The 24,924-nt window shown below is 50.7% G+C and overlaps 6 protein-coding genes across 6 annotated transcripts; 1 reads left to right on the top strand and 5 right to left on the bottom strand.

Moving 5' to 3' along the window:
* On the bottom strand, nt 1–2,021 carry LRP88_00087 (uncharacterized protein; the record flags this gene model as incomplete). Its single annotated transcript, XM_083236807.1, has 2 exons — nt 1–866; nt 1,211–2,021. The coding sequence occupies 2 exons, from the start codon at nt 2,019–2,021 to the stop codon at nt 1–3; spliced, it is 1,677 nt and encodes a 558-aa protein (XP_083107424.1).
* Nucleotides 2,022–7,884: 5,863 nt separating this feature from the next.
* Nucleotides 7,885–8,318, top strand: LRP88_00086 (uncharacterized protein; the record flags this gene model as incomplete). The annotated part of the gene is made up of 4 exons (XM_083236806.1): nt 7,885–7,918; nt 7,972–8,126; nt 8,180–8,217; nt 8,270–8,318. 4 exons carry the CDS (start codon nt 7,885–7,887, stop codon nt 8,316–8,318), a joined length of 276 nt encoding a protein of 91 aa, XP_083107423.1.
* Nucleotides 8,319–9,917: 1,599 nt separating this feature from the next.
* On the bottom strand, nt 9,918–12,407 carry LRP88_00085 (uncharacterized protein; the record flags this gene model as incomplete). The annotated part of the gene is made up of 2 exons (XM_083236805.1): nt 9,918–11,712; nt 12,034–12,407. 2 exons carry the CDS (start codon nt 12,405–12,407, stop codon nt 9,918–9,920), a joined length of 2,169 nt encoding a protein of 722 aa, XP_083107422.1.
* A 475-nt stretch (nt 12,408–12,882) lies between these two features.
* On the bottom strand, nt 12,883–15,269 carry LRP88_00084 (uncharacterized protein; the record flags this gene model as incomplete). Its single annotated transcript, XM_083236804.1, has 4 exons — nt 12,883–13,306; nt 13,388–13,958; nt 14,137–15,106; nt 15,159–15,269. The coding sequence occupies 4 exons, from the start codon at nt 15,267–15,269 to the stop codon at nt 12,883–12,885; spliced, it is 2,076 nt and encodes a 691-aa protein (XP_083107421.1).
* An 867-nt stretch (nt 15,270–16,136) lies between these two features.
* LRP88_00083 (uncharacterized protein) lies at nt 16,137–16,865 on the bottom strand (the record flags this gene model as incomplete). The annotated part of the gene is made up of 1 exon (XM_083236803.1): nt 16,137–16,865. The coding sequence occupies one exon, from the start codon at nt 16,863–16,865 to the stop codon at nt 16,137–16,139; it is 729 nt and encodes a 242-aa protein (XP_083107420.1).
* A 6,817-nt stretch (nt 16,866–23,682) lies between these two features.
* On the bottom strand, nt 23,683–24,714 carry LRP88_00082 (uncharacterized protein; the record flags this gene model as incomplete). The annotated part of the gene is made up of 2 exons (XM_083236802.1): nt 23,683–24,130; nt 24,179–24,714. The coding sequence occupies 2 exons, from the start codon at nt 24,712–24,714 to the stop codon at nt 23,683–23,685; spliced, it is 984 nt and encodes a 327-aa protein (XP_083107419.1).
* Nucleotides 24,715–24,924: the final 210 nt, after the last annotated feature.

Here is a 24,924-nt window from a genome sequence, read left to right as displayed (position 1 = left end):
TTACAAGGGGTACGTAAGACGCTCAGCGGCATGCTCCGGAAACGCCTCGGCGGCAAGGGCCAAAACTTCTCCAGACGAGGGCCGCTTTTCGGGAACATTCGTCAGAGCTCTTCTCAGGAGCTCAACAGGCCGTATCTTGCCCTCGATTAGCGACAGGTCCATGTCTATCAGATACTTTTGCATCAGGAGCTGTATCAGGTTCTTTTGCATCAGAAGCTTTACCAGGTCCTGTCCCTTCAGGAGCTTTATCAGGTCCTTTTGCTTCCGGAGCTTCTCTCTAAGCTTCTCCCTCACCAGCGGTTCCTTCCCTCTCAGTAGTCTATTCTCTATCCGCAGCTTCTCAACCATCAGCGCTTTCTTACTTCCCAGCAACTCGTCATATTTCTTTCGCAGCGCTTCGTTGACTTCTCTAAACGACTCAATTACGTCGGTATATGAAAGGCCATCAGCGTCATCAGATACGCCTCGTCCTTTGCAGGATTCCGGTAACGGGATCATCCTGGCACAGTAGCATGCGACGATGGCCAGGCCATACACATCCCCTTTGGGGCCCGATCCTTCCTCTCGATATTCAGGGGGGCAGTATCGATACATACCAGGTCTAGCCCACTGCGCGATTAAATCCTGAGGTGGCTCAATCTGAAAACCGGCAAGAGTATAGCGATTGTGGCGATTGCGGAATATGTTGCTCGACGACACGCCAAAGTGTGGTTTACGGAAGTTGGCATGCAGATACGTAAGAGCGGAAGCTATATCGAACAAAAGGTGAACTCCGCTGTCATAGCTGCCAGTGAAATAATCGTCTCGGTCTCTTTCAGAAAGGAGGGTTGGCTGGCCGTCCATGTAGAAGAGCCAATAATGGGCATCTGAACCCAGAATGCGGGTTATGAAAGGCTACACAACAATTCGCATCAGTTCAAGAGCGCAACAAAAGGCTTATAAGCACCTACATGGCCTGTGTCTGTCTTTCGTGAGAACGTGGTTTCCCTCTCCCACTGCCTGGCGAAGTGCATCAGATTTAGTTGTGGCTTACATGGCAAGGTTGAGCTTTTTGTCCGCATCCGTGGGGTGGGGTCCAGGATCCTAACAGCAACGAGATCGTGGGGTCGGGAGTGTATGCGAACTGGTCCAGTTCCACTCAGTGCGAAAATATCATCCGTAGTCGACCGATGCGCAGGACTGGTGGACGCGATCGGCCACACTCCCTTACGAAAAGTGAACTCCGTAGCAAGACCAGAAGACGGTTCCACGGCAGTAGTTACTGCACCGATCTTTGCACTGGCTGCCGAAAAGTCCAAAGCACGAGAAGGCAGGGTCCCACCGTTGCGTGCGGAACGGCGCAGACGCTTCGAAGCGCGTACCAAGTCGAGCTCGTGGTAGAAGTTTCTCCTTTTCCTCCCTCTCTCGTTCCAATTCGGTGGGCCGCGCCGGGGGAAGATGCACACACCGATCTCGGGCTGGTCTGGCTGATCCGGTACTGATAGCTTCCAGAATCCGCAATGCAGGTCAGCGTATCCTTCGGGGTCAATCGCTTGCGGACCAGATTTGAACCCCCTCCCACCTGGAATCAGAGTGAACTCCAACGCTCGGTGTCCCGCGTTGTGAAATTGGATGCCGTCAGCATTAGGATGATAGACGCCTTCGATCGATGATAAACCACACCGCCAGCGGAAGCTAGGCTTCTCTGATGTTTGATGAATGAATCGGAGCCAGTGTGCTTCATCGGCGTTGGAGCCATCGCCGTGAAAGGGGGGGGTAGTGCCGGACACGGTGCCCATGACAAAAATGGCGGTACGACAACGATGCATCTTAGACGAAGAATCCAGAGAGAGCTTGTTCAACTTTGACGCAAGCCGTAGTAGATCGCCATCGTTATTGGACTGCACCAACGTCGAAAGTGTATCGCCGGGAGCGGTCTGGTTTAGGGTAAGCCCGGCCGTATCGAGCTGTTCAGGGGACTGAGCCGATCCATCTTCATGAATTTCGAAAGGCGGAGGGGTGGTAGAGGTAGAGAAGAGCATGATATAGTTTTTTCTGTCCTGTTTTCCTTCGGTGGGTGGCGATGTTTAATCTGCGACTATCTCCAATGCCGAATTGTGATTTGTGGCTCTTTATAAGGACGGGATGGTAGCTTCATGCTGGCCGGGCCTTGTCTGAGTCCTCAATTCGAAACACTAAGAAGCGCCATGTTTGAGCTGCCGCCGCTAAGAATGAGCTCACGCCCAATCATAGCACAACTGAGTACTCTTCGTGGAGGATTGCTTAATTTTGTCTAGGCGCGCGCTTATAACGAAAATGCAGAGGCGAAAAGGAACAGTGGGGCCCAGCGGGATCATCGTTGATCCGAGACATCTAGAGATATCGATATCGTCAGGCGATTGCCCAGGATATGATTTCGTTCAAACATTAACCTGCTCGACAGCCGAAAATGAACTACCATGATACCTCAACCAAGCTGGATGCCCAACGGCTTGGACTAAAACAACACGAAGCTCAGGAGTGCAAAGAAGAGATCGAAACAAAGCTGAAAGCAACAGTGAACCGCTCGATGCACCAGTTTCTAGACAACGGCACATTATCCAGATGTGTTACGCAAGCAATGCAAGATGTCGTGGACATTTCCGACTTTGAGAGAAAAGCTGTGGAAAATGTGGAAGAGACGAAAAAAGCGCTTCTGTCGCAATGGCTAGACTTCAAACGCTGCCTTGCGAACGACGATGACATCTCGCCAGCAATAGTCAATGTCATCGAATCTTTCATGGAAGAATCCTGCTCATGGAATGAATTGCTTGGTATTTTAATACCTTCAATGGGCTACGAATCGTGCCCCAAAGAGCCCTACATCCGTATGTCTCCCGTTGGCTGTCTAGACCAGTATCTCACATATGCTATAGGCAAAGCAGACAAACGACCCGCGATTAATGATGACGCGACAACTGCATCCGCGGTGATAGAAATTTCACAGCATGACTTGACCGACCTTGAGAGCCCCGATTTGAATGGGAAACAGACGTGTAAAAGGAAAAGACGTGCAAAAACACAACCGCGAGATTTCCAGCTACGACGAAGCAAACGGCTCCGAAGTCGCGTCGACTAAGCCGAGATCTTCAACTGAGACACTAGATAGTGTTGGAATAATTGGAAACTTCCCCCTCACTTCAGGGTCACATCACAAAGTCCTAGATGGAATCGCATGGGATATAATCCCCCAGGGAGCTCTCACCATACTCAAGAATGCACGCCAGAAACGCATTGCGTTTCCCGTTTCTGACCAACCACCGTCTAGAATTTCCGCCCCGTATTTCCCCCTCTAGAAACGCACTGCGTTTCTCATAGAGCGCCAATAAAAGTAGAAAACCCAAAACGCGAAACGCGTCGCGTTTCCGTCGTCTGAACCCTGTTGAATTTATTGCCTTCGCTGGTCAAGAACTAAACAGCAACATTCATTATCATCTACTATATTCACATACCTATCCTCTCCACATATAATGTCTCTTTAGCTTCCACTTATTTGCTCCATCTGCCATATACGTCTAGTCGAAATGGCCCGCTTCTCTAACGACGAGAATGGGAATGTCCAACAAGAGCAACATAGCTATCCCACTCTACCCCTGGCAAAGCTGCAGAAGCTCGAGAGGCTCAGTCTTTATTAAAACCTGCCGGAAGCAGCCATCGTATCTACCAAGTGGGGCTCTGCTCTCAGTCCCAAACGTGCATCTGAGCATCCAGGCAAGAAGCACGGCATTGCTAGGTCTGCGCGGCATGGTCTCAAGCCCCTCCTATCGTTGAATCTCCCAGATCCAGACGCCTTAGCCCCTAGGTCCGATGGATCACGGCCTCACCCTTACCTTACGGTGCATGTGGCCTCCTCCTGTAAACAGTGTGGTCTTCGCTCCGCTAGCGAGAAGGTTCTGGGCGAATATCTCAGGACCAAACACCACGACAAGTTAGAGCTCGCAACCGGAAAGCAAACCCGGCAGCACCGGCTGCGAGGTCATATCCAGCAAGGTGTTTTGTTCCAGAGCTGGACGTTTAATAACACCAAAAGGCCATGGCTCGTTAGCGCTGATAGCCACTTTGGCGGCGGATTTGTACCTAGCAGCGTCCTTCTGCAGGCCAGTTCTGACCCTGTCAAACAACTTGCCCAAAAACTGTTTGCAGAAGAATATGCCCGTCTGGAGAATCAGCAGAGCGGCCATCAGAGACTGCCTATGGGTGAGGTACCGACCTCTTCTGCCCTCCAGACCAACTGGATGCGGCGCACAGGCTGGGAAACGATCCTCAAAGATGCTCGTCGCGATATTCTTGTCTCACTCGCGGAATTACCCGACTGCAGGACTGACCGTCCTATGCGGCTTGGTGCCCTACTACTACTGTACGCCGTGGTGCTTGATGAGACAATATTGCAGGAGTGGAAGATGATGTGTTCTTAAAAGGTCTGAGTTACATATATCTGAGAGGAGCACAGCTCCTCACTTAGTATCCACATCCCAGCCATCAGCAGATCGGAGGGTCCTGCCTTAATCATCGTTCTGCCGGGTCTCTCCGCCCGCGGTATGTCATGGCACCAAAGCCAAGATGATTAAAATTAACTCTCGGCGAGGTGACTACCTCTCTGGCACAGCCTGTCCCTGGATTAATATTGCCCAAGTCAACGATGATGAATCCTCAAACTTTGGGTCCACTGGCGACAGAGCTTGCATTTCTTTTGGGTCACTACAAGCCTAAGAGCTGTCAAGACAAAGTGGCAAGTGAAATCAAGGCAGGCTCTGTTTACGTTTTCTGTTTAATCGCGAATCCAAGGCAGAATCTGTCATTAAAACCTATCTCGACAATGTTCTCAAGTAACAACGAAACAAAGATGAAGATCAACTAGAGCCTTGTGCTCCCCGTATTGGGAAAGTAGGAGATATTCCTCCCGGATGATGCAAATAGAAAACCCTTCGTAGCTTACCGGAAGGAGTTCTCATGCCTAGATTTCTCGTTCCAGTTATTCTTCATCGGGGTGTTCTGCAGCAGCGTCTGACAACCATCCAGATCCAATGACAAATCTCTGGCCACGATATTCTGAATGAGTTCCAGGATCATGGATGGAAATACATCTGGCTCGAACTTTTCTGGGTATCGTTCGAGCAAGACATGTACTATGCTCAGTATATGGGGCATACACTCGAACATGCGGTCAACATCGCCAGGTTGACAACGGCGCGCGACCATATTGAACGTGGTTTCCTGCATGTTTTTGTATGCGCGCCATGGAAAGGCCCCCTCCTTCCCCAGGAAAGCTGCAGCAGCGTCAAGGCATTCGGCCGCTTGTATCGGGTCACACTCTGCGTTCGGGTGACAGATAGAGTCGATGAATTCTATGATGGGCCCCTGGTCACCTTCCGTCTGGCAAAGAGACGTGAATCGCTGCATAATGGCCCCTTTCGCGTCTTCAGTACGGCGGTCGCAGTTGAAATTTCCCCACTGAGCGGCGATTAGACGATCTTCAAAACCATGCCGGCATGCCCACTGGATATCCCACCCCGTAAAGACAGCCCCCTTCGATAGTAGATGAGGCACCATTTTTCTCCGAACGGCGTCGGTTGAGCTCATGGCCGCCATCAAAGGAGTTATTTGTGTTTCCACGTTCCATCCACCCCATTTGGCAAGCAGACCAGGGTTGAGTTCAAGGAGTCGATCCACAATCTTGTCATGCCCAGCAGCCGCGGCGACTGAGACCAGATAATCAGAGCGTGCTTCAGGAAGGCCCTTCTCGATGAGAAAGTCTAACATTTCAAGGTTCCCCGCTCTGACGACGTATTCAGGAACACTACAAGGGTAATGCCAAGAGCCGATATCACAATGCTTATCGATGAAGAAGGCAACCATTTTCTTGTTGCCTTTGGCTGCAGCCAGATGAAATGGGGAAAGCTGGACGTAGGAAAACTTCTTGTCGGGTGTCCAAGTCAAACGGCACACGCTTATCGTCGTCAAGTCCTCCCAAAAGGCGTCTGATAGAAGCTCGATGATAGCGTCATCATCCACGCGTATACGATACAAAGTTTGCAGCTTTAGAAGGGATGGAGGTCGTTTCATGTGAATAAAATCAATGATAAGATCATGCCAACCACGCGATGAAAGTGCCAGGCTGACCACGCTTTCGGGGCTAGCCTCCTCTATAATCATGCGCTTGATCTCCTCTGGAAGACGGGAAATCGGAAACGATCCGACGCTAGGGCTCGCATCGCCAGAGGAGTATGGATCGATAACGAGACTCTCCTGACCATTGGGAGGGTCTGCGATGGCGGGGCTGTCCTGGTCGGTGGAGGGGGATTCGATGACGCGGTCCTTGGCGACGGCTCGTCGAGAGGTGAGGGCTCTTTTATCTGGCCCACGCGGGCGGAGCGATATTTGGCTTGGCCTCCAGTGGCTGTTAGCAATACCAAGGGAACTGAGCACCCATCACTTACATATTCAACTGAATTTTCATTCACATGAGGCGAACAGTGATAGACCTGGGCGGGAAAGGCGCGCCCCAGAATTGTGAGCCGTGATGGTGGATAGGCCCAGTCTGACCCAAGAGCAGGGCTAGAGAGCGTGGTGACAAGTGGGCAGCATTCAACGCATAGCACGCATGCTTTACTCAATATGACAGGCCGTCACAAGCGCCGCTGGTGATCCCAGAGAGACCACCTACGAGGGCTAGATGTTTATCAGGGGAGTGTTTTGAAAACAGCAAAGAAGATTGAGCAAACATGGGTCAGTAAGTGGCTGGGTGGCTGAGTGGCTGAGGGACTGGGAGTACAGGGGGGAATCAGCACTTAGGGTTCCAAGACCACAACCAATTCTTAGGCTGAAATGTAGTCTTAATGTATGATTGTCTGTCTAAAGAATATAGAAAAACACTTCTATTATTTTTTTAGAACTATTGCTACCGCGTCGCGTTGACAATCGGTCGAGCGTTTCATTTCCTGTTATGGAATAGTGCAACTTTTGAGCTGAGCGTTATATTTCTTAATATGGTTGGCGCGCAAAATTAGCGAAGTTTAGCCGCGCTGCTCTTTTGTGGCATATAAGCTTTTGGTCGGTGACAAAGTACGAAGTACCCCGCATAATTTAGGTGAGAAAGATGTGTCCCCCCATTTAGCGCAGCTTAATTGGCTTGCCATCCCGCCCCTTCCCCTCCCGGCCAAACCCCCGTCATAGAGCCCGGAAGCACGTCCCGGCTCCACTGCAACATTTCTTCTCGCAATAAGGCGACCCAGTCAGCCACTGAAGAATCCAAGGGCTTATCGTGCGGTGCTAGATGATGGCCGTGATGCTTTGGCCTAACAGTGGTGGGGAGCCAAGTTTAAGCTTCTTATCTCATCTCAATCAGGCAACCTCAGAGAGAACGAAAGACGGCGTGGTGTCGCTTGGAATTTGTATTTTCCAAACCCAATGCTCGTTTACTTACAGTAAAGCGCTGTTTGCGGGAGGAAATCGTCAGACCTCATCGCGCACAACTGAAGCTGTTTCAGACTTGGCGAAATGGCGATAACCGGTGCAGAGCCTATCATACATATTGATGTACACCCTCTCCTCCAGGAATCTGAACGATACGAACAGAACTAACCCTCAATCAAGGTTGACGAAGAAGTGGACTCGACGGTTGGAGATGATATATGGATGGCATCTTACCTACCCTACTGTGCTGGGGGGAGAAACACAATAGCTGATACAAACCACGACACAGGACAACGCGTCATCAACTGCTAGCGTGGCCAGCTCCATTCTCAATTATCGACTCGAAAACGGGAGAACATACCACGCGTACAAGGACGGAAGTAGGTTGCGTGTTTTTTGTCCCTTATAAGATTTTGGAGCTCACTGCCTTTCTTGCCTGCTGTAGAATACTACATGCCCAATGACGAAACAGAAAACAACAGACTAGGTAAGATAGAAAGCTCCTCCACTGTCCGAGATTCTTACACTTGATCTTTTCAGACTTGCAGCATAATCTGTTCCTCCTGACTTTTGATGACAAGCTTGGTCTCTCCCCGCCGAAGCTTCCCAAATTCAAGACCGGCCGGGTTCTCGACCTGGGTACCGGTACAGGCATTTGGGCGATCGACTTTGCTGACGAGCATCCCGAGACTGGGGTGAAAGGAAGTATCTCAGAGCAAAGAGCGACCAAGGCTAACAATCTGCATAGATGATAGGGGTCGATCTGTCTCCTACCCAACCGGAATCGTAAGAAATGAGTTCCAACATGAAAGACGGATGATAGCTCAAACTCAAGCAGCGTGCCCCCGAATCTGAAGTTCGAGATCGACGATGTTGACGAGGACTAGACTTACTCTCTGCCTTTTAACTATATTCACAGCAGAATGATGAACGCCTCAGTCAAGACTTGGCCCGAGTATTTACATAAGATGTTCAAGTGAGTTGTTTCATCGTTTGATGAATGAGTTGGTTAGTCTTGACTTGATGAGGAATCTTACTCTGGGTGGTTACGTTGAGCTCTAGGACATCGATGTAAATTTGTAATCAGACGACAACACTCGTACGCAAGATCATGCTCTTTGGAAATGGGGTGATCATTTGGTCAAAGCATCCTAGAAGCGTGGACGTCCTTTCATAGAGACTTGTCAACTCCGACACATTATGGTTGATGTTGGGTTCGTTGATATTGAGGAGACGCCATTCAAATGGTCGACAAACTATTGGCCTAAGGATAAAAGATTTAAGGAGCTTGGAGCTTGGAGCAATGTGAACACATAGGACTCTCTTGAGGGGCTTTCAATGGCTTTGTTCACAAGACACCTTGGTTGGGCTCTTGAGGAGGTTGGTGTTTTCTTGGTTGATGTTAGGAAAGATTTGAATAATCTTAGTATCCATGCCTATTGATCAATGTATTCTCTATCACCTTGTTTTTGTTCTCAGCGTATTGATATTCTATTAGTCGTTCAGTTTATGGGAGGAAGCCTGAAGCTTAGGAATTGTGGGCGGATAGAATTCTCTAGCGATGTACACGGCTACAATCTGTATGGGCAGTCGCTTGGTATATGTAGGTGGTATCAGTATTGGGACTTCATTACCTATACAAAGTGAGTAGATAGTAGACAATCGAAATTTTCATTGACATGTGGAGGAATCGCACACATGCTGTCACATCATATCATTATGGCCGCTCTGACACACGGGCTGTGTGGCCTATGGTATCAGACTTGGATGAATCAGATCGTCGGGAACACTACATCACAACTGACAAATACGACCCTAACCAAGGAAGGATAAAACAGACCAACTTTGGTCACTCATTCAGTTAGAAATTAAGAGCTTCAACACACAGTCAAAATCCCTCGTAAAATGTGACACAGTCTCCATCATCATTCCCCAAAGAATATTCCCCAAAGAAGCGTCCGCTCCTAGACCCGAGCAGTATTTTGATAATCTTTGGTAGAAGACCCACTGGTAACTACTATGCGCAGAAGATCTGCCAGTCGCACCATACCATCGCCGTGTTAGTCAGCGCCGTTGTCCAGGATTGCCGTAACCCTTTCGAGGATCTCGCCTAGAACGGCGTAGTGTAATGCTGTCACTCCGGATTCTGTCTGGGCTGTGAAATCGGCGCTGCTGTTGACAACTGGCCTGATGAGACCGGCGAAGCTAGCTAAGGACCGCGACGTCGATGGCGGACACGGCTCTGTGATTGACAACTGAAGCATTAGCACCCCTTGCAAGCAGAGACGCAATGTCTGAATAATTTTCCCGGACCTTAATCATCTTCCAATCTGTCCACTGCTGAGTGTCTTTACAAAGACCAAGCTGAGGGGTCCGGGCTGAACCTCGTTGTCAATGCGGTGCCTCGATACTTAGGGGGTCTTGCAGGTACTACGAAGGCCAGAGGATGATCGATTCTGAGACTCCCCAAGATCGATAGATGTAGCTCAGGTGGTCTCGTCGCACAAAACAAAAAGCTCCCGCCTCCACCCAAACCGCCTTGCCATTCTCTTGCCCATGATCCGTAACAGAACTGGATCGATCTTGTCAACAGGGTGTGGCTTGTGGAAGACGATCCTGCCTCCCTCCCCGGACAACTGCTTAAACGCCACTGCCGAGCCGCTGTTGTTCCTCGCAGTAAATCCCGCATCAATCATGGCGTTAACAAATCGATCCCACAACACGTCCTTAACAACGTCATTCTTGTCGGGGAACATGAGCTGAAAGACCCCCAACGATTGCCTCGTTACTTCAATGGCGGTACCTTTGGTCAACTCGGTGGGTTCTCTGTGAGCACTTGGGGCATTGTCTCGTAGCTCTATGGCATCACTGGCAGAGGTCCCTTGCCCTCCCCGTGTTTTAGCCTTTTCTCGGCGCGTAACAATCGTTGACGACACTGGTCTGGGTTCAGCCTCGTAGAAGAAACCGGCAACGGCCTGTGGCTCATCTACTCTGCGGATAGCGGCGAGGATCTCAGCCTCCGCCCGTTGTTCCTGCTGCAGATACTCTGCACTTAGATTCGCTGAAACGACTTCAAGAAGACTGTCGACCTCTGGTAGACTGAAAGCAGAACCGCCAAATTCCTCTCTGACGGTTCCTCTTATCGATTCCCAGAACTTCTCGAGGGCAGTGCGGAGCACCCGAGACCGCGCAAGCCAATCAGCATTTTTCGGACCTGTTGGTGGCTTTGCAAGGTAGAAATCCCTAATAAGCGACGTCCCGATGCGTTCGAGAAGGCCAAGGTCCTCTTTGTAACTTTCGGAATGTCGCGGCTTCCAAGACTCCCTGTCTTCTGTGGCTCTCACTTCCTGCACTGTTCTCGCTGCATTCTGTGGCCTGTGGAAACGGACGGCCAGAAGCATTTCATGGCAGGTTGAGAGGTCCGAGAGTGTCTGGTAGATGACTTCGTCAAGCCTTTTCCTCTCAGACGGGTTGCTGAACAGATGATCCTGCAGCATTGCGAAGAGCATCGCATGATCAAAGGCCCTTTGGTTGTCAGGCTTTGCTTGCAACTGAACTAGACACCAGTCAAGGGGGTCCTCGGTGAGCGCCTCCTGTGTGTTTGCAGACGCCTCTCGTTTCAGGAAGCCAATTGTATTGGGCAAGTTCGCTTCAGGCTCGAGATTCCAGTGTTTCTGAAGGCCCGGAACAAATGGTAGTAGTTCCTTCAGGCGACTTGCCCTGTATATGACCTGGTTGACAAGGAGAAGCTCAAGGGCACCGAGAGCTTTGTCATAACGGATCGGCAAAGGTGTGCCGGGATATATGTTGTCGCGGAATCTCTTGTGCACCGCGTCCACATGCCTGCACTCCATTTCAATCCATCGCCACCAATGGTGATTCAGGATTTCAGTGCGAATGCGCTGGGCAAGCAGCACAGCTTTTTGGGGTTCCGAGGCCTTCTTGAAGATCTCAGTTGCGAACATGGTCTTCAGATGTCTCCTCATGTATGCAGCATCGCACTGCAGGTACCAGAGATGATCTCCCGTTTCATCCAGTCGAGTCTTGGCGAGCGTGAGCAGGTAGTTGCTGTCGAGTTCTGGCGGTTGTGAGAAGGCCTGGTTCGTGTAGGGAGACCAGAACTCTACCACACCTGTCTCTCGAAAAGCTTCGTGGCTGACAAGGTCTCGCCACTTCTCAACTCGAGGGGGTTGTGAGGGGTCTACACCGTCGAGGATCCTTTCCACCATACTGCAGAGAACCTCCATAAGGTACGCCTGCGCTTCAAGAACCAGCATGGCCCTGGGAAATCCAAGAGTATCAGCTCGATGGGCGGCCTTTTCTTCCCAGTCGACTAGTGATCCATATTGATGTCCATACATGATAACACATTTGGCCGAGAAGTCGACGTCAAAGAATCCAGCTGCTCAGCCGAGAGTGAGCTGCCTACTGTCGAACGCCGCCCAGTCCTGGGGAGAATAGGCGGTCCTATAGTGAAGCAGAGCAAAAAGGACTGCAGGGTTGGTCTTCATGACTTGCACGTTCAGCCATGGCAACAGGAGTTGATGTCTCCGAGTTGGGCTTCTCGCGTGTGTATAAAGCCTTTCGCGCAGGTAACTATACCGCGGAAGAAGCCACTGGTCCTCCTCGAGCTCCGGAGCTGCTTCCTTTAACAGGGCCTCCCGCTTTGCTTTGCTTCGCTTTTTCCACCTGCTCAGCAAGACATCGCCAAAGACATCGATACGTTCTGTAAGTGAGGTTCGCCGACGATGGATATCCTCCACGGCCGAGAGCACACTGCGCTCCGCTTCTTTATCAGAAAGCCTGCGGCGGTAGGACAAGCCTGGGCTACATTGTTCCTTGACAGTGTAGAATCCGTTCTGGCAGTCGACGCACTCGCATGGCGGCCGAGCAATGGACGCTTCGACGCTCTCGATGGTCGCTCTGTACTCGGGGTCGGATGATCTGTCATCCCGGTAGAGAGTGAAGGGGTTCATTGCTTTACGATCGGTTGCCTAAGTGGCAGTAGAAGTAAGAAGGAATTTTGGTTCGGTTTGTTTCTTCTAACGAGGGAGAATTTGCGCGATAAGGATAGGCATCAAAGCGGGCACCAATGGGACCAGGGATCACTGGGGCATGAAACTGACACCCCTGCAATGCACTAAATTTAAACCTTTGTTTGAAAAGAGGGTGTCGAATACAGGCTGTTCAGGATAAAAAAAAAGGGGAGAAACGTTTTCAAGGGTTGTGGGGGGTCTCCAGTCACGACGCTTGGGCCGCCGCTCCGCCATCCGACGACGACGATGATACCCAGGACAACTACTCCTCAAGTTCTGGGAACTTCAAAATCCCAGCACATTCAAGATATCAAATGTAAAACATGGTATCCTTTAACTTCTCATGAATCCTCACATCTTTATTCCCAACTTGAAAACCCCCCGTCTGACTTCCAGCCGACGACGGCTCCGCGGATTATGTCGGCGTGTCAAACATACCACTCAGATAGCACCTAGCCCTCTCACAGACAATATCAGCATAGTAAGCAGGCGTACACAGACTGGCTGCCTTGGTCGTACGCCCATACACATAGCACAAGCTCTGCGTCAGGTCCTCAAGCACATCCGCCACGTTGTTGAACCCCGGCGGCAGCGTCTTGGCATAGCGAGCACGGAAGATCTCATCGAGCACGACAACGTAGTGCCCCGGACGCGCGATGCCCTGGATGGCCACATGCTCTTGGAGGAAGAAGTCCCAGCTACACGCCTCCGTGACACCCCGGTCGACGATGGTGCCGGGCTTCGGGTTGCCGGACCGGTCGGCGTCGGTTTCCTTTATCGGGTAAAATCGCGTGTGGTGACGCTTACCGACAATGACGATGGTGAAATGTGGGAGGCCCCTTTTCTAGTCAGAGGCCGGATACACCTCCGTACATGCCTTGCGCAGCCGCGGAAGTTCTTCGTTGACGACTTTGTCATACTGACCCTCGGAGACCCCGTCACGGTATACCAGGATATTCTCAGGCAGGGACTGGTGGCATCCTTTGGTTTTCCACAGCTGGAGGCGTGATTTAAGCATGTCTGATAGGTCCGTGACCATTTCCTGGCGAGTGCCGGCCTGGACCCGGAGAACTGCTGGCCACTGGCCTAGCCACCTATCCACGCTGGCAACCATCCCGGCGATGCTTGGCGCGCGAGAACTAGACCCAGGAGACGGGTGTGTGACGTCAATGCCGACAACCGTGGTCTTGTCCTCGTTGATTATACCAAAGCGTTGTTTATCGAGTAGTTGGTTGTTTCCGCCTAGTTTCAGGTTGAACTTCAGGGCGATATTGGCGAAGTACTGGTCCTGGCCCCTCTCCTTGGCAATTTTATGGCCAACGGCACAGATAGTTTGGATTCCGTACTTAATGTCACCGCAGTGTTTGATCCTGTTGTAGAGGGGGATGGTATCTGGTAGAATAATGAAAAGGAGGTCTAAGGACTTAGTGGCTAATATGAAGACGTTGTCGAGCTCTGGGTCATCCTGATCTCTGAGGACTAGTCGTCGTCCTGGCCATACGACACATGATCCTTGTGGCAGAGATCCTGGCAGAGATCCATTGCATTTATACTACAAGCATACATGATAGCGATCATAAGAGAAGAATGAAAGATCCGCTTCCTCTTGGAAGCGATGATTCAGTCGACATCCGAGACCTTCAAGCAAAATCCTCAGCTTCATCGTGACTTTCTCCCCAATCATCCTCCAGATCCGCATCATCTTCATACGCGGACTCATCAGGTTCATCAGGTTCATCAGAACCCTCTTTCTGATCATGTGGCGTGGGGGCCGAGTAGGGTGACGACGGCATTACGAACGATGAACCTCCAGGCTGAGGGCTGGCAGATTTACCCTGCAAATCGGCTGGGGAGAGTCGAGTTGGCCGGTCTCGACCACGCCGAAGACCAGAGCTGTTTTCACTCAACGTTGAGGCCGGCCGCTTCTTGCTGTTAGGCGCGATCCGTTCACGTTTTTGAGCATGGGTTTCTTCTGAGGGGCCACGTTCTATGACGTCATCCTCGAGGCGAGGCCCGTGTTGTTCAAGGCCATCTCGAGTTTGCCACAAGTAACTCAAAGCCTTGTCAGCCGGCCATCGTTGTTTAGGTCGTTTGCGCAACATCCCAGTCAGCCATGCTTGGAACACGGACGGCGCATCAGCAACGCATGGAATAATCACATCGCGCATCCACTGCTCATGTCCACGGCGATCCAACGATCCAGAAGCCCATGCTTCGTCTGATTGGGGATCCCACTTCGTTAGACACTGCAAAGCAACTAGACCAAGAGAGAATAGATCGACTTTGTTGGTATACTGCAATGGCCGCTCGAAAAATTCAGGCGCCATATAGATTCGAGTCCCGGCGAAGGTGTCCATGTATTCACGTATGTTGTGTCTCGCGGTGCCAAAGTCAGCTAGCTTGGCAACTAACGGTTCAGAGTCCTGGAGTAGAATGTTGTCTGGTTTAACATCACGATGTGTGATACGGTTGGCGTGCATGTATGCCAATGCACTACTGACGTGGGTCAAGATGATAGGAATGGCCTTTTGGTCAAGATCTTTGGGTGATAAGCTCTGGGGAATATATTCCATAATGAGCCATGGGGGATTCTTTTCATCTTCAGCCATCACCAGCTCAATAGCTTTGACGATGTGTGGCTGGGGATAATAGGATCAGACTCGAGTTACTCAACTTGGTCAGCTTACTCACATGGTCTAACTTGACAACGTTGTCAAACTCCCTCCTCAGGTCCTCCCAGCGGCTTCTCACTTTGCCGAAATCATCACTGGCCTTAAAGTATGGCTCTTTGGCGCCAAACATTGAACCCGATTTCCGTTCTCTAACACACATCACAGAAGCAGTCATACCTCTGGCTTCGACACCCCCCTCGTTCACATATACGGCATTGTTTTTCCCATAACGGATGTTGGAGGTGACGGTTTCAGGTTGGCTGTTTAGCTGAGGCAAGTACCTCGGTACAGCGGCAACGACTTCCTTGCTCCAGTTCAGTCCCTTTTCATTATATCTTCTTTTTTCGGCAGCGGTCAACTCCGGACGCCATGCTCGGAAGCTGACAGCCCCAAGATCAATGGTAACCATGCGGGATATTTCTATCGACTTTCCTGGCACGAGAGAGACGGAACGGCCACCATCTAGGAGGCGGATAGTACCCGTGGCGGATAGAACGGTCAGTCTGGGGAGGCGAGTCTTTGGGGCTGTGTCGATGCGAAAGTGTCGTCTACTGATGCCCGTCTGGTTATTCTTGGCGAGCTGGAGATCACAGACATCAGAGTCTGGGGATGGGCCTATTACCTAGCCTTCCGGGGAGAAAAGATGCTCTCCAAATGTCAGGCAGAGTATGGCGCCAGTATGTTTTTCTCTGGGCTTATCTCCTTTCCACCGTATGCCAGTTGTAGGCGGGATGAATTGGTATCGCTTGTTGTCTGACAGTGAGACAATGTCCTCGACGCCAGTAAAGTGCCCAAGAAACAAGACAACGTCTGCGAGGCCGGGAGTCTGGGTTCTGTCCATGGCTACAACAGGATCTCAACGGCGCAAGACGCGGCGAAATGGTCGATCTGAGGGTGACGCCAGTTGCAGTCCTCAGCTTGAATTCGCTCAAGTTGACCAAAAGAGCGAGCGGGGATATGGCCAATAAGAATTGATGCTGACGCGCGCCGCTCTCCGTCACGACGGTTTAACGTCGGGTCTCATACTGCTCCGCAAATTGCGCTTCGACACGCCGGCCTGCGTTGCGCCTCTGCTTTTAGATCTCGTTCGAGCCGAAACTGGATCATATGTTGTAGACTGTGCAGCCTCGGGCCTGATCGGTCGCGGCGCGGGCACTCTCTTGCTCAATCGACGGTTCTTTCGCTCCGCCTCCTTCCTCCATTGTTCCATCAACCGGTATTCTTGTAGCTTCGACAGTGGCTCAAGCAGCTCTTCTTCGGTCTTCCAGTAGTTTTGCGAGTCGATGGAGAGTCGAAGGCGCATTATGTCTTGGGTAGATAAGCCGAGATTTCGTAGGATGTCCTGGTAGAAGCCAACGATCTCCTGCCAGCCCTCTGCTGTTGTCGGAGTGACAGCGCCTCGTGCAGACTGTTCGGGGGCCTTGTTCAAGAGCTTCTCAATCACTGCATCCTTGTAGTGTCTGGCTTCACGCTCCCAGTACTCAGGCTCGTTGACGCGCGATCGATACCATTCGAGTTGTCGGGGACGGAAATGCTTGTGTAATTGCTCGCAGGAATATCGATGGTTCTCCTCGAACTCGTCGCTGCCGAATTTCGGCTCCGGAGTCGCTTCGTCTCGTTCTTTGACCACTTCTTCCAGGCCTCGGGTCAGATATGTGACAAAGTGTTGGTCAGAAAGATCGTGGTGAAGGGGGGCTTTTTCGGCGGAGCTGGGCGGCGAGTTCATCGCGGCGGAATTCCCAGATGCCCCTAGCTTTGGCCGGCTAGTGTCGTAAGCCCGTCATCGAGGTTTGAATTGATTTCGTCGTGTTGCGGTGCCTTCGCGGGCCAGAGTGTGTTGATGAAAGAGTGAGTAGCTTGTGCATCCTGTTGATGACGCGAGGCTTCCTCAGCGCCACAGCGTGGTTATCTTATCGTAAATTCGCGCCACATTTCAGTGAAGCACAGCCACTGACGCGAGCCGTGCTTGACATATAGGACATAGGACATGCGAATCGGGCTCCCCCCAGGCTTGAGTCTTGGGGGACTCGATGGAATTCGCGCGGGTAGTCGACAGAGGCGTTTTATTTTGTCAAAATTCAACCACAACGATGCATCTAGCGATATGTGTATAAAACGATAGAGAAGAAAGCAATTGATTGATCAATTTCTATAGAGTCATTTTTTATTTTATCATTGGCTAACAGACACGCAAAAGAAAGCATCTAACTCGGTGTCGAGACGAAAGCATGGTCTGAGCTCAGAGGCGGCTTACGAAATATCGTTACACCCTGGTCGCTTGGCCTAGACCTCAAACCAATGAAAGGAGGGCTTGGACCGGACGGTATCCTTGTTTGCTCCACAGTGATTTCCTGAAACAGCTAGCTGAACTGAGTATGAACAGGGGCAGTTCGATATACTGATGACTTTAGCCAATGATAGCATGGCTTGGACCGGATGGTATCCTGGTAGGCTCCACAACGATGTCTTAAACAAGGGTAAGTTTCGTTTTGCCCATAGAACTGGCCGAGCGAGTAGTCAAGCAAGCACTGTCGAGACTGAACGACCGGATAGTAGCAGACATCATTGTATTGCGCACAACCTAGACTTTATCACCCTACATAGCATGAATTCAAGATGCAATACATATGATTTTGAGGGGCCGCTTGGTTCATTAAGAGGTTACCATGTATCCTTCGTCGCCGGGTTTACTTTTCCACCGCGATCGCTTGTCGCGATTATTCTTTGCACCTACCCTAGATCGCTATATTTTACCTGGCGGCGCTGAGATAGCAAGTGCCGGGTTGAGCTCTTATTTGGTTTTTCCCCATCAGCTCGCAAACTCTCAACAAGCGCTTCCGTCCCTCCGAAGCCAGTAATCGTTTCTCAACCCTGTCAGCCCATCCAATTATGTATTGAGTCTCGAAATTAACCTCGCCCCTTTACCAGATATATTGTAGAATACGCGTCGCACCGACACGTAGAGGGAGATCAAAAGTGAAGATGACCAAAACACCGCCGGAAGCATGCGATTTGTTCTGCCGTATCCTCTCGAGATCCTTCGCGCCCTGAGATCATGCCGCCTCCATCGGTTTCGGTCGAGTCCAAGAAGCAGAAAGAACGGGATCGTGGTAGAAAACGGCGTCAACAGTTGCGTCGGCAGGGTCAAGCGCGACAACTCCGGGAAGTTGATAGCCATGAAACCATCCGGCTAGTGAGCCAGGTCCATGACGTGGAGGACGAGGTTACCAGCCGTGAGTTGGACTTACCAATCCAAGATACCTCTACCTGCTATCAAACTCACGGTCCCGCATCTTGTTAGATCGTCCACATGAGCACTCCCATCGAGGCCATCCTGCCACCTCGTCGGCCAGTATTCGGCACCTCCTACCAGAGACCTCTACTTTTCGAGATTGCTCTGTCAGCAACTATACTCCTCCACGATTATGTCCCCCCACAGCTGCGTCATTGGGCCCTCCAGTGACGCGTTCTCCGAGAGATATAAGACGAACGAGCGGTGCGTTTGAAGCCGTCGCTGATTCAACAAGCGCGGGAGAACCGTTAATGCAAGGGTCATCCGAGACGGCAGCTACCGCCGTGTCGGGTCTTTCGGATGCAGACGAAGAGGTGCAAGCAACAGTGGGTCGTCCACGAAGAGACCCAGCCTTGTCGGAACGTGACCTCACACGACTCCGCGTCCGAGCCTATCGAGCCCGTCAACATTCGTCAAGGATTCCATAGACTGCCCAACCCCAGGATAATGCCCTTTTTTCAAACTGGATTGATTCAGAAAACCAGTGTTCTGCCCAGGATAATCCATGTTCTCCACAGAACGATCCGACCTTGCCTGTTCGTTTCCATCAAGGTGACGACGCACAACAGGCAACAAGCGACTAGAGACGAATTAATTCGAGCTCTTCGGCCTCTTCGACGACCTTGACCTCGGACTTTGCTCTCGCTCCGTTTGATACTAATGATCACTACCCCATAGCAGACGATCATTCTACACCTCGCGATGTGCCTTGTGTGCGAAACGATGCGGTCAGTCAAAATTGCCGTTTTGAGTTTCGCGGTCAGCACACTAGCCTATTCTGGACTTAGTGCTAAAATCTTGAGCCAACCAGAATTTAGCGGTCACACACTAACTTCATTTGGTTTTGGCGGTCACGCACTAGCCTAATCAGGATTTCGCGGTCAACTCAGGGGCAAGCTCATCTGTCGCACTTTTGTGTGCTAAAGGGCCTGAAAGTCAGGCCATAACGAATGAGCAGCGGCAGTGAGTTGATTGATTCTAGCTTCTGTGTGGGGTAATTCATCCCACACATTCCACTTAAAGCACCCAGCTTGATGACTGAGGGCTATTGCTCCTGAGGCTCGTTGAGACCATGCTCAGCCTGCGACACTTGCCCTCTCGCGCCGGTAAGACGCAGTCATCATCAGTTGGTAAGAAATGGCTTGCCCTTTTGAGACATATTCTGCCCCCCTGGCTGTACCTGATATGACCGCTGATCGAATCATTGCATCGAATTGACCGCTGGAAGGATCAATTCAAGGCACATTGTCCGAGGGACTCATTGCCAACTTCCTCTTTCGAACAGCTGCCCTCCCTGCATTGTACCCAAAAAGGCAAAAGGTCGCGATGTTGCGTCCCCTCTCACAGCCCTAGATCGACGCTCATCCCTGCTGCATATTGACTCTTGCCGCCCACCTCTTCGCAATTTTTTCCTTCTCCATAGCGGAATCACAATTGGAGGCCTTGAATCAACCCCATCACTTATCACCCGCTAACTCTCTTAAGCCTCAACATGCTTTGTCTGTCGGAACAAATGACTTTATCCAGCAGAAACTTGGCCCAACTTAGGACCAATCTCAAGGCAAAGCTGGGCGGTCCAACCCGGGCCACACTTTTCTTACAAGTCGCTACTATGCCTCTATAGGTGTATTGCTGCGCTCGTCGGCGAGCATCAGTCGCTACTATGCCTATCCTATCCTAGCTGCGCGGCGGAATCGCTAGCGATTCCATTTAAATTCCCATACTAAAAAAAACGGCGCTAATGAACAGATGAAGCGATTCCATTTAACCCAAACGGAATCGCCGCACCCATAAGTTTTATCCCGTAAAATGCATTTCAACTACATGCACCGATTCATTAGATAGAGGATAGGTCAGGCATTAATTTCCAGCGACAAAAAACCATAATTGCGGCATTGCGACCCGATTGAAGTTGAATTCAATTGATCAGTTGTAGTTGGAAAATGGCCGGGTTGAGGAGGAATATTAGTCATCCATCATAGTTGCATATGTACGTATCTCCTGAGTGCGTGCGGACCTCCGCAAAGTCACTTGCCCCACTTATCTCGGTCACCTCGGAAGTACGTGAGGGGTACGAAAAGTTTAATGCAACAAGAAATTAATGCCATTTCACACCCTAAACACTATTAAATTATTTTGATCTCATCAATGAGCTCCCCTCTAATTCTAGACGAGATACAGGTCATCACCCCCTATGATGACACGAGCTTTCTCGATGAACGGCATAGCCATCGCATTTGGCCCAATGATTCAACCCGGGCCGCGGTTTTTCCGGCCGAAGAGGACCAAGGCACGAGCTTCGAGCCCTTCTAAGTGGAAACACGTAAATTTCATATCAACACCCTGCCTCCAACGCCTCTAAAGCTATTCTAACTTTTCCTCCCTATATCCCTTATTGAAAAATGGGTCGTCTATACGAGAAGCTGGGTCTCGTGGCTGAAATTGAACGGCTAGATCGACAGCTAGAAAACCGAAATGAAGCGAACTTCAAAACCCCACAAATGGGAAGGTCTAACGGCTTCAGAGGTGATGACGATGATTGCAGTGCTTATTTATATGGGAGTGCATAAGGAAAAGAAGATACGAAGCTATTAGGAGAGCCCTAAGCCCGGTATTCAACGCGCTAAGCACTCATTTGTTAAGTTTATCTCATACGATAACTTTCAGCTTATCCACAGGCACCTTCGCCCCTTTAACTACACCCAAGTTGACGAGACTACACCACTTCCGAAAGTATTCCAAGGCGTTAAAGAGTGGTCTAAGCATATACAAGCCGTATCCATGCAGCTGTTCCGGCCTGGGTCCCACCTAGCTATCGATGAGTGCATAATCCGCTATACGGGCAGAAGCGACGCTATCACGACTATCAAAAGCAAGCCCGACCCTATGGGCTTCAAGATTTGGGTCATAGCCCAGCTGGGCTTCTTTATTCACTGGCTATGGCATATCAAAGATGCAGAACATGGCGCCGTTGGCGTTGAAATTTCAACGCAGATATTATCATCACAACCCTCACAACCCTCACAACCCTCACAACCCTCACAAGCCCGGTCTAGGAAAAGAAGGAAGGTCTCAGCCAAGGCCGCAGAGGAAGCCCCTGATATAGAAGACGATGGTGAAGCAGTGAATTCGACCCAAGCCGTCGTTATTGGCCTTACAAAAACACTGCCAAAATCGACATATCACGTCTTCGTCGATAACCTCTTCTCGTCCCCGCCTCTCTTCCGCAACCTGCGCAAGCAGGGCTACGGGGCCACTGGCACAGCTCGTGCGAATAGTGGCATCCACGAGGAATTAGTCAGGGATAAGAACGATGACGGCAAGGTCAAAAAAATGTACGAATTTAATGCCGTCAAGGCGATACCAACCCCTGACAACCAGGTATTGACTTCAGATACTTTTGGCTGAGAATCCCCTACTAATTCGCCTTCGTGCTGTAACCACAGGTTAACCAAATCGCTTGGAAGGACACTAAGCTTGTGTTATTCTTATCTACCGTGTTTACCGGCGCCGACGATGAGCGTGTTATCCGACAGAGGAAGAAGCCGTCATCCAAGAAGTCAGAGGCCAAGCCGATACGCCGTTTTTTTAGGAACGAAGCTGTCAAAATGATCAACATACCGACAGTGGCTGCTGCTTACAACGACGAGATGAACCATGTTGACCGTGGTGATCAGCTGAGGTCATATTATAAGTATGATCATGCCCTCCGCCGGGGCCCGTGGCAGGCACTAGCCTGGACCTTCCTCCTTGATGTGGCCCTTGTTAACAGCTATGTTGCTCAACTTCACGGGCAGCCAAAGTGGAAGAGATACACGAATCACAGGCAGTGGCGAGAGTGCATTTATAACGAATTATTCAACGCCTACGGCCATGATAGTCAGGCAAGGCAGCTTTACCGAGCAGGAGACGAGCGTGATCTACAGGATGCCGAATTACAGCGTAAACACGTGGACCGGGAGATCAATTTTATCAACCGTCATGCCAAATCAGACTGCCTAGCCTGTCAAGGGTGTCGGCAGGGGCAGCTGAGAACAAACGCCTCGGAATGGAGCCCTCTTACGGAGGTCAGCGGCAATGAGGAAAAAAAGGGGAGGAAGCGGCCCAAGGTGCGTAGTCAGACCACCTTCGGATGCCGTATCTGTGATGTTGCGATATGTCAAAGCAAATATTGCTGGGACTTCTATCACCACCTAATTTAGCATGGGAATTTTGTACCTTTTATTTCGCACATTTTAATTGGCCATACCCCCTCATCGTTACCACAGTGGAGGAGGTCCGCACGCACTCAGGAGATAGAGAAAAGGGGAGGAGGGCATAGGTAAGGACCCCTTGCTCCCTTGCGGGGTCTACCTAACTGCCGCGATGGCTCCTATGCCTACTCTGGACTTGAACAGAATGATGATTGGCTAGATTAGTCTCGCTAAGGAAAACGGGCCCCATTCCCGAGGTGGTAGTAGACAAGGATGGTTGGGGATAGGTGATTGGCGCAGAAGCGGGAATGGGTCGCGTTCCCGACTTGAATACTTGGTAGTAGTAGTAGGATACCGTCCAGTCCAAGCCATGCTATCATTAGCTAAAGTCATCAGTATATCGAACTGCCCCTGTTCATACTCAGTTCAGCTAGCTGTTTCAGGAAATCACTGTGGAGCAAACAAGGATACCGTCCGGTCCAAGCCCTCCTTTCATTGGTTTGAGGTCTAGGCCAAGCGACCAGGGTGTAACGATATTTCGTAAGCAGCCTCTGAGCTCAGACCATGCTTTCGTCTCGACACCGAGTTAGATGCTTTCTTTTGCGTGTCTGTTAGCCAACGATAAAATAAAAAATGACTCTATAGATATTGATCAATCAATTGCTTTCTTCTCTATCGTTTTATACACATATCGCTAGATGCATCGTTGTGGTTGAATTTTGACAAAATAAAATGCCTCTGTCGACTACCCGCGCGAATTCCATCCAGTCCCCCAGGACTCAAGCCTGGGGGGAGCCCGATTCGCATGTCCTATATATATGGTACGCGTGGTGCCCGACTTTCCGCGCCCGGGCGTCGAGTTTCGCCACGTCCTGAACATCTCCCTGCAACCGGGCGGACTGGCTCTGTGTGCATCTCTACTGCGAACTCACTTCATAGGTGACTGGGCCAAAGCTGACGCGGTGACCTGTTGCGAGGCCGGCGGCTTTGTCTATGCTCCAGCATTGGCTGCGCTGGTCGTATAGACCCCCATCGACTCGGTTATGCTGCTCAACCTGCTAATCCACAGTCCAGAACGCCTCAGTGTCCCATACCGCGTTGCCGTTTACGTCCGTTGCGGCATTAGATCCGTTCTCATCCGTCCAGTAGAATGCGCCCTGTGACGCATCCACGACACGGCGATGGCCCCAAGGCTCCCAATAAAGCATCTGGTTGATCTTCCAAAGCGGACGTCCATTGTAGAACTCGCGAAGAGAGGGCTGATACCCGTAAAGGTCCGCCCCCAAAGGAAATTCACCTTGGCATCTCCGAAAGCCCTGCACCAAGAGCTTATACAAGGCCTCCCTCAAGGTAGAGCCACCAGGGTTCTCTCGAGGAATAACCCAGCAGTCTACCTCGCAATTTGGGTCTTTGATACCAGACTTCGAAGTTGCCCTGAACTGTAACAGCAGAAAAGTTTCATGGTCAAAGCAGAAAATCTGGGGGCACGAATAGATGTATGCGTATCTAATCCACTCCTTAGTCAGTGCAGAGATGCAGAGAATGGTTACTAACGCTCTGAGTTCTTGAGAAAAGCTCTTCTGGCCTCCAGAAAGCTTGCCATCCTGCCATTGATCGGGCAGAATCAGACCTCTCTTGAACTCTCCGATAGTCACATGCTTCCTCTTGCCATTGTGCTTGACTGAGTAGGCAACATCAACTGTTTGGTCGAACTTGATATCGGAGAGTGGCTTCTCATGCGACACTTGGAGCATGGTTGGATACTCTCCAAATGCCGCGAGGACGATGTTAGAGACCTCTGTATGGAACCACTGGATGCCATCTTCCTCCGAGCTGAGTCTCCACTCTCTGTAATTGGGGGGATACGCGCCTGTTTGAAGCCGCTCATTATCATCGTCATACGGTTCTAGAAAAGCGGCGTCGTAGCTGGCCACGACATGGCCTGGTCCCTGGACAGTGGTGTGGACGTTGAGCTTGGTGATGGCAGGGTACGATTTCGTCCACAACTTGTTGCTCGTTGATTGGAAGCCCGTAACTTTCACGGGATTCGTTGGATGCTGGTTGAGGAGGTCAAAGACTGTGGAAGACATGATTCTAACAAATAATCCGATAATCCGTAGCGCTCTACAGAGCTCTGTGGAACAAAAATAATAAAGCGTTGAATGGTTTCGATTTAATTGCAGGGGTCTTATTCACCTGTTTGCACGTTTCGTTAGGCATTCGTTAGGCAGCAGCGGGGGATGCTGGCTAACATCTCGGACTAATTTGCATGCCGATCTCTGTCATGTGATCCCACCAAT

The sequence above is a fragment of the Fusarium phalaenopsidis genome (assembly GCF_050370095.1).
Source record: "Fusarium phalaenopsidis strain FUZ10S chromosome Unknown contig_32272, whole genome shotgun sequence".
NCBI lineage: Eukaryota > Fungi > Ascomycota > Sordariomycetes > Hypocreales > Nectriaceae > Fusarium > Fusarium phalaenopsidis.
This window is presented reverse-complemented; position numbering and strand designations above follow the sequence as displayed.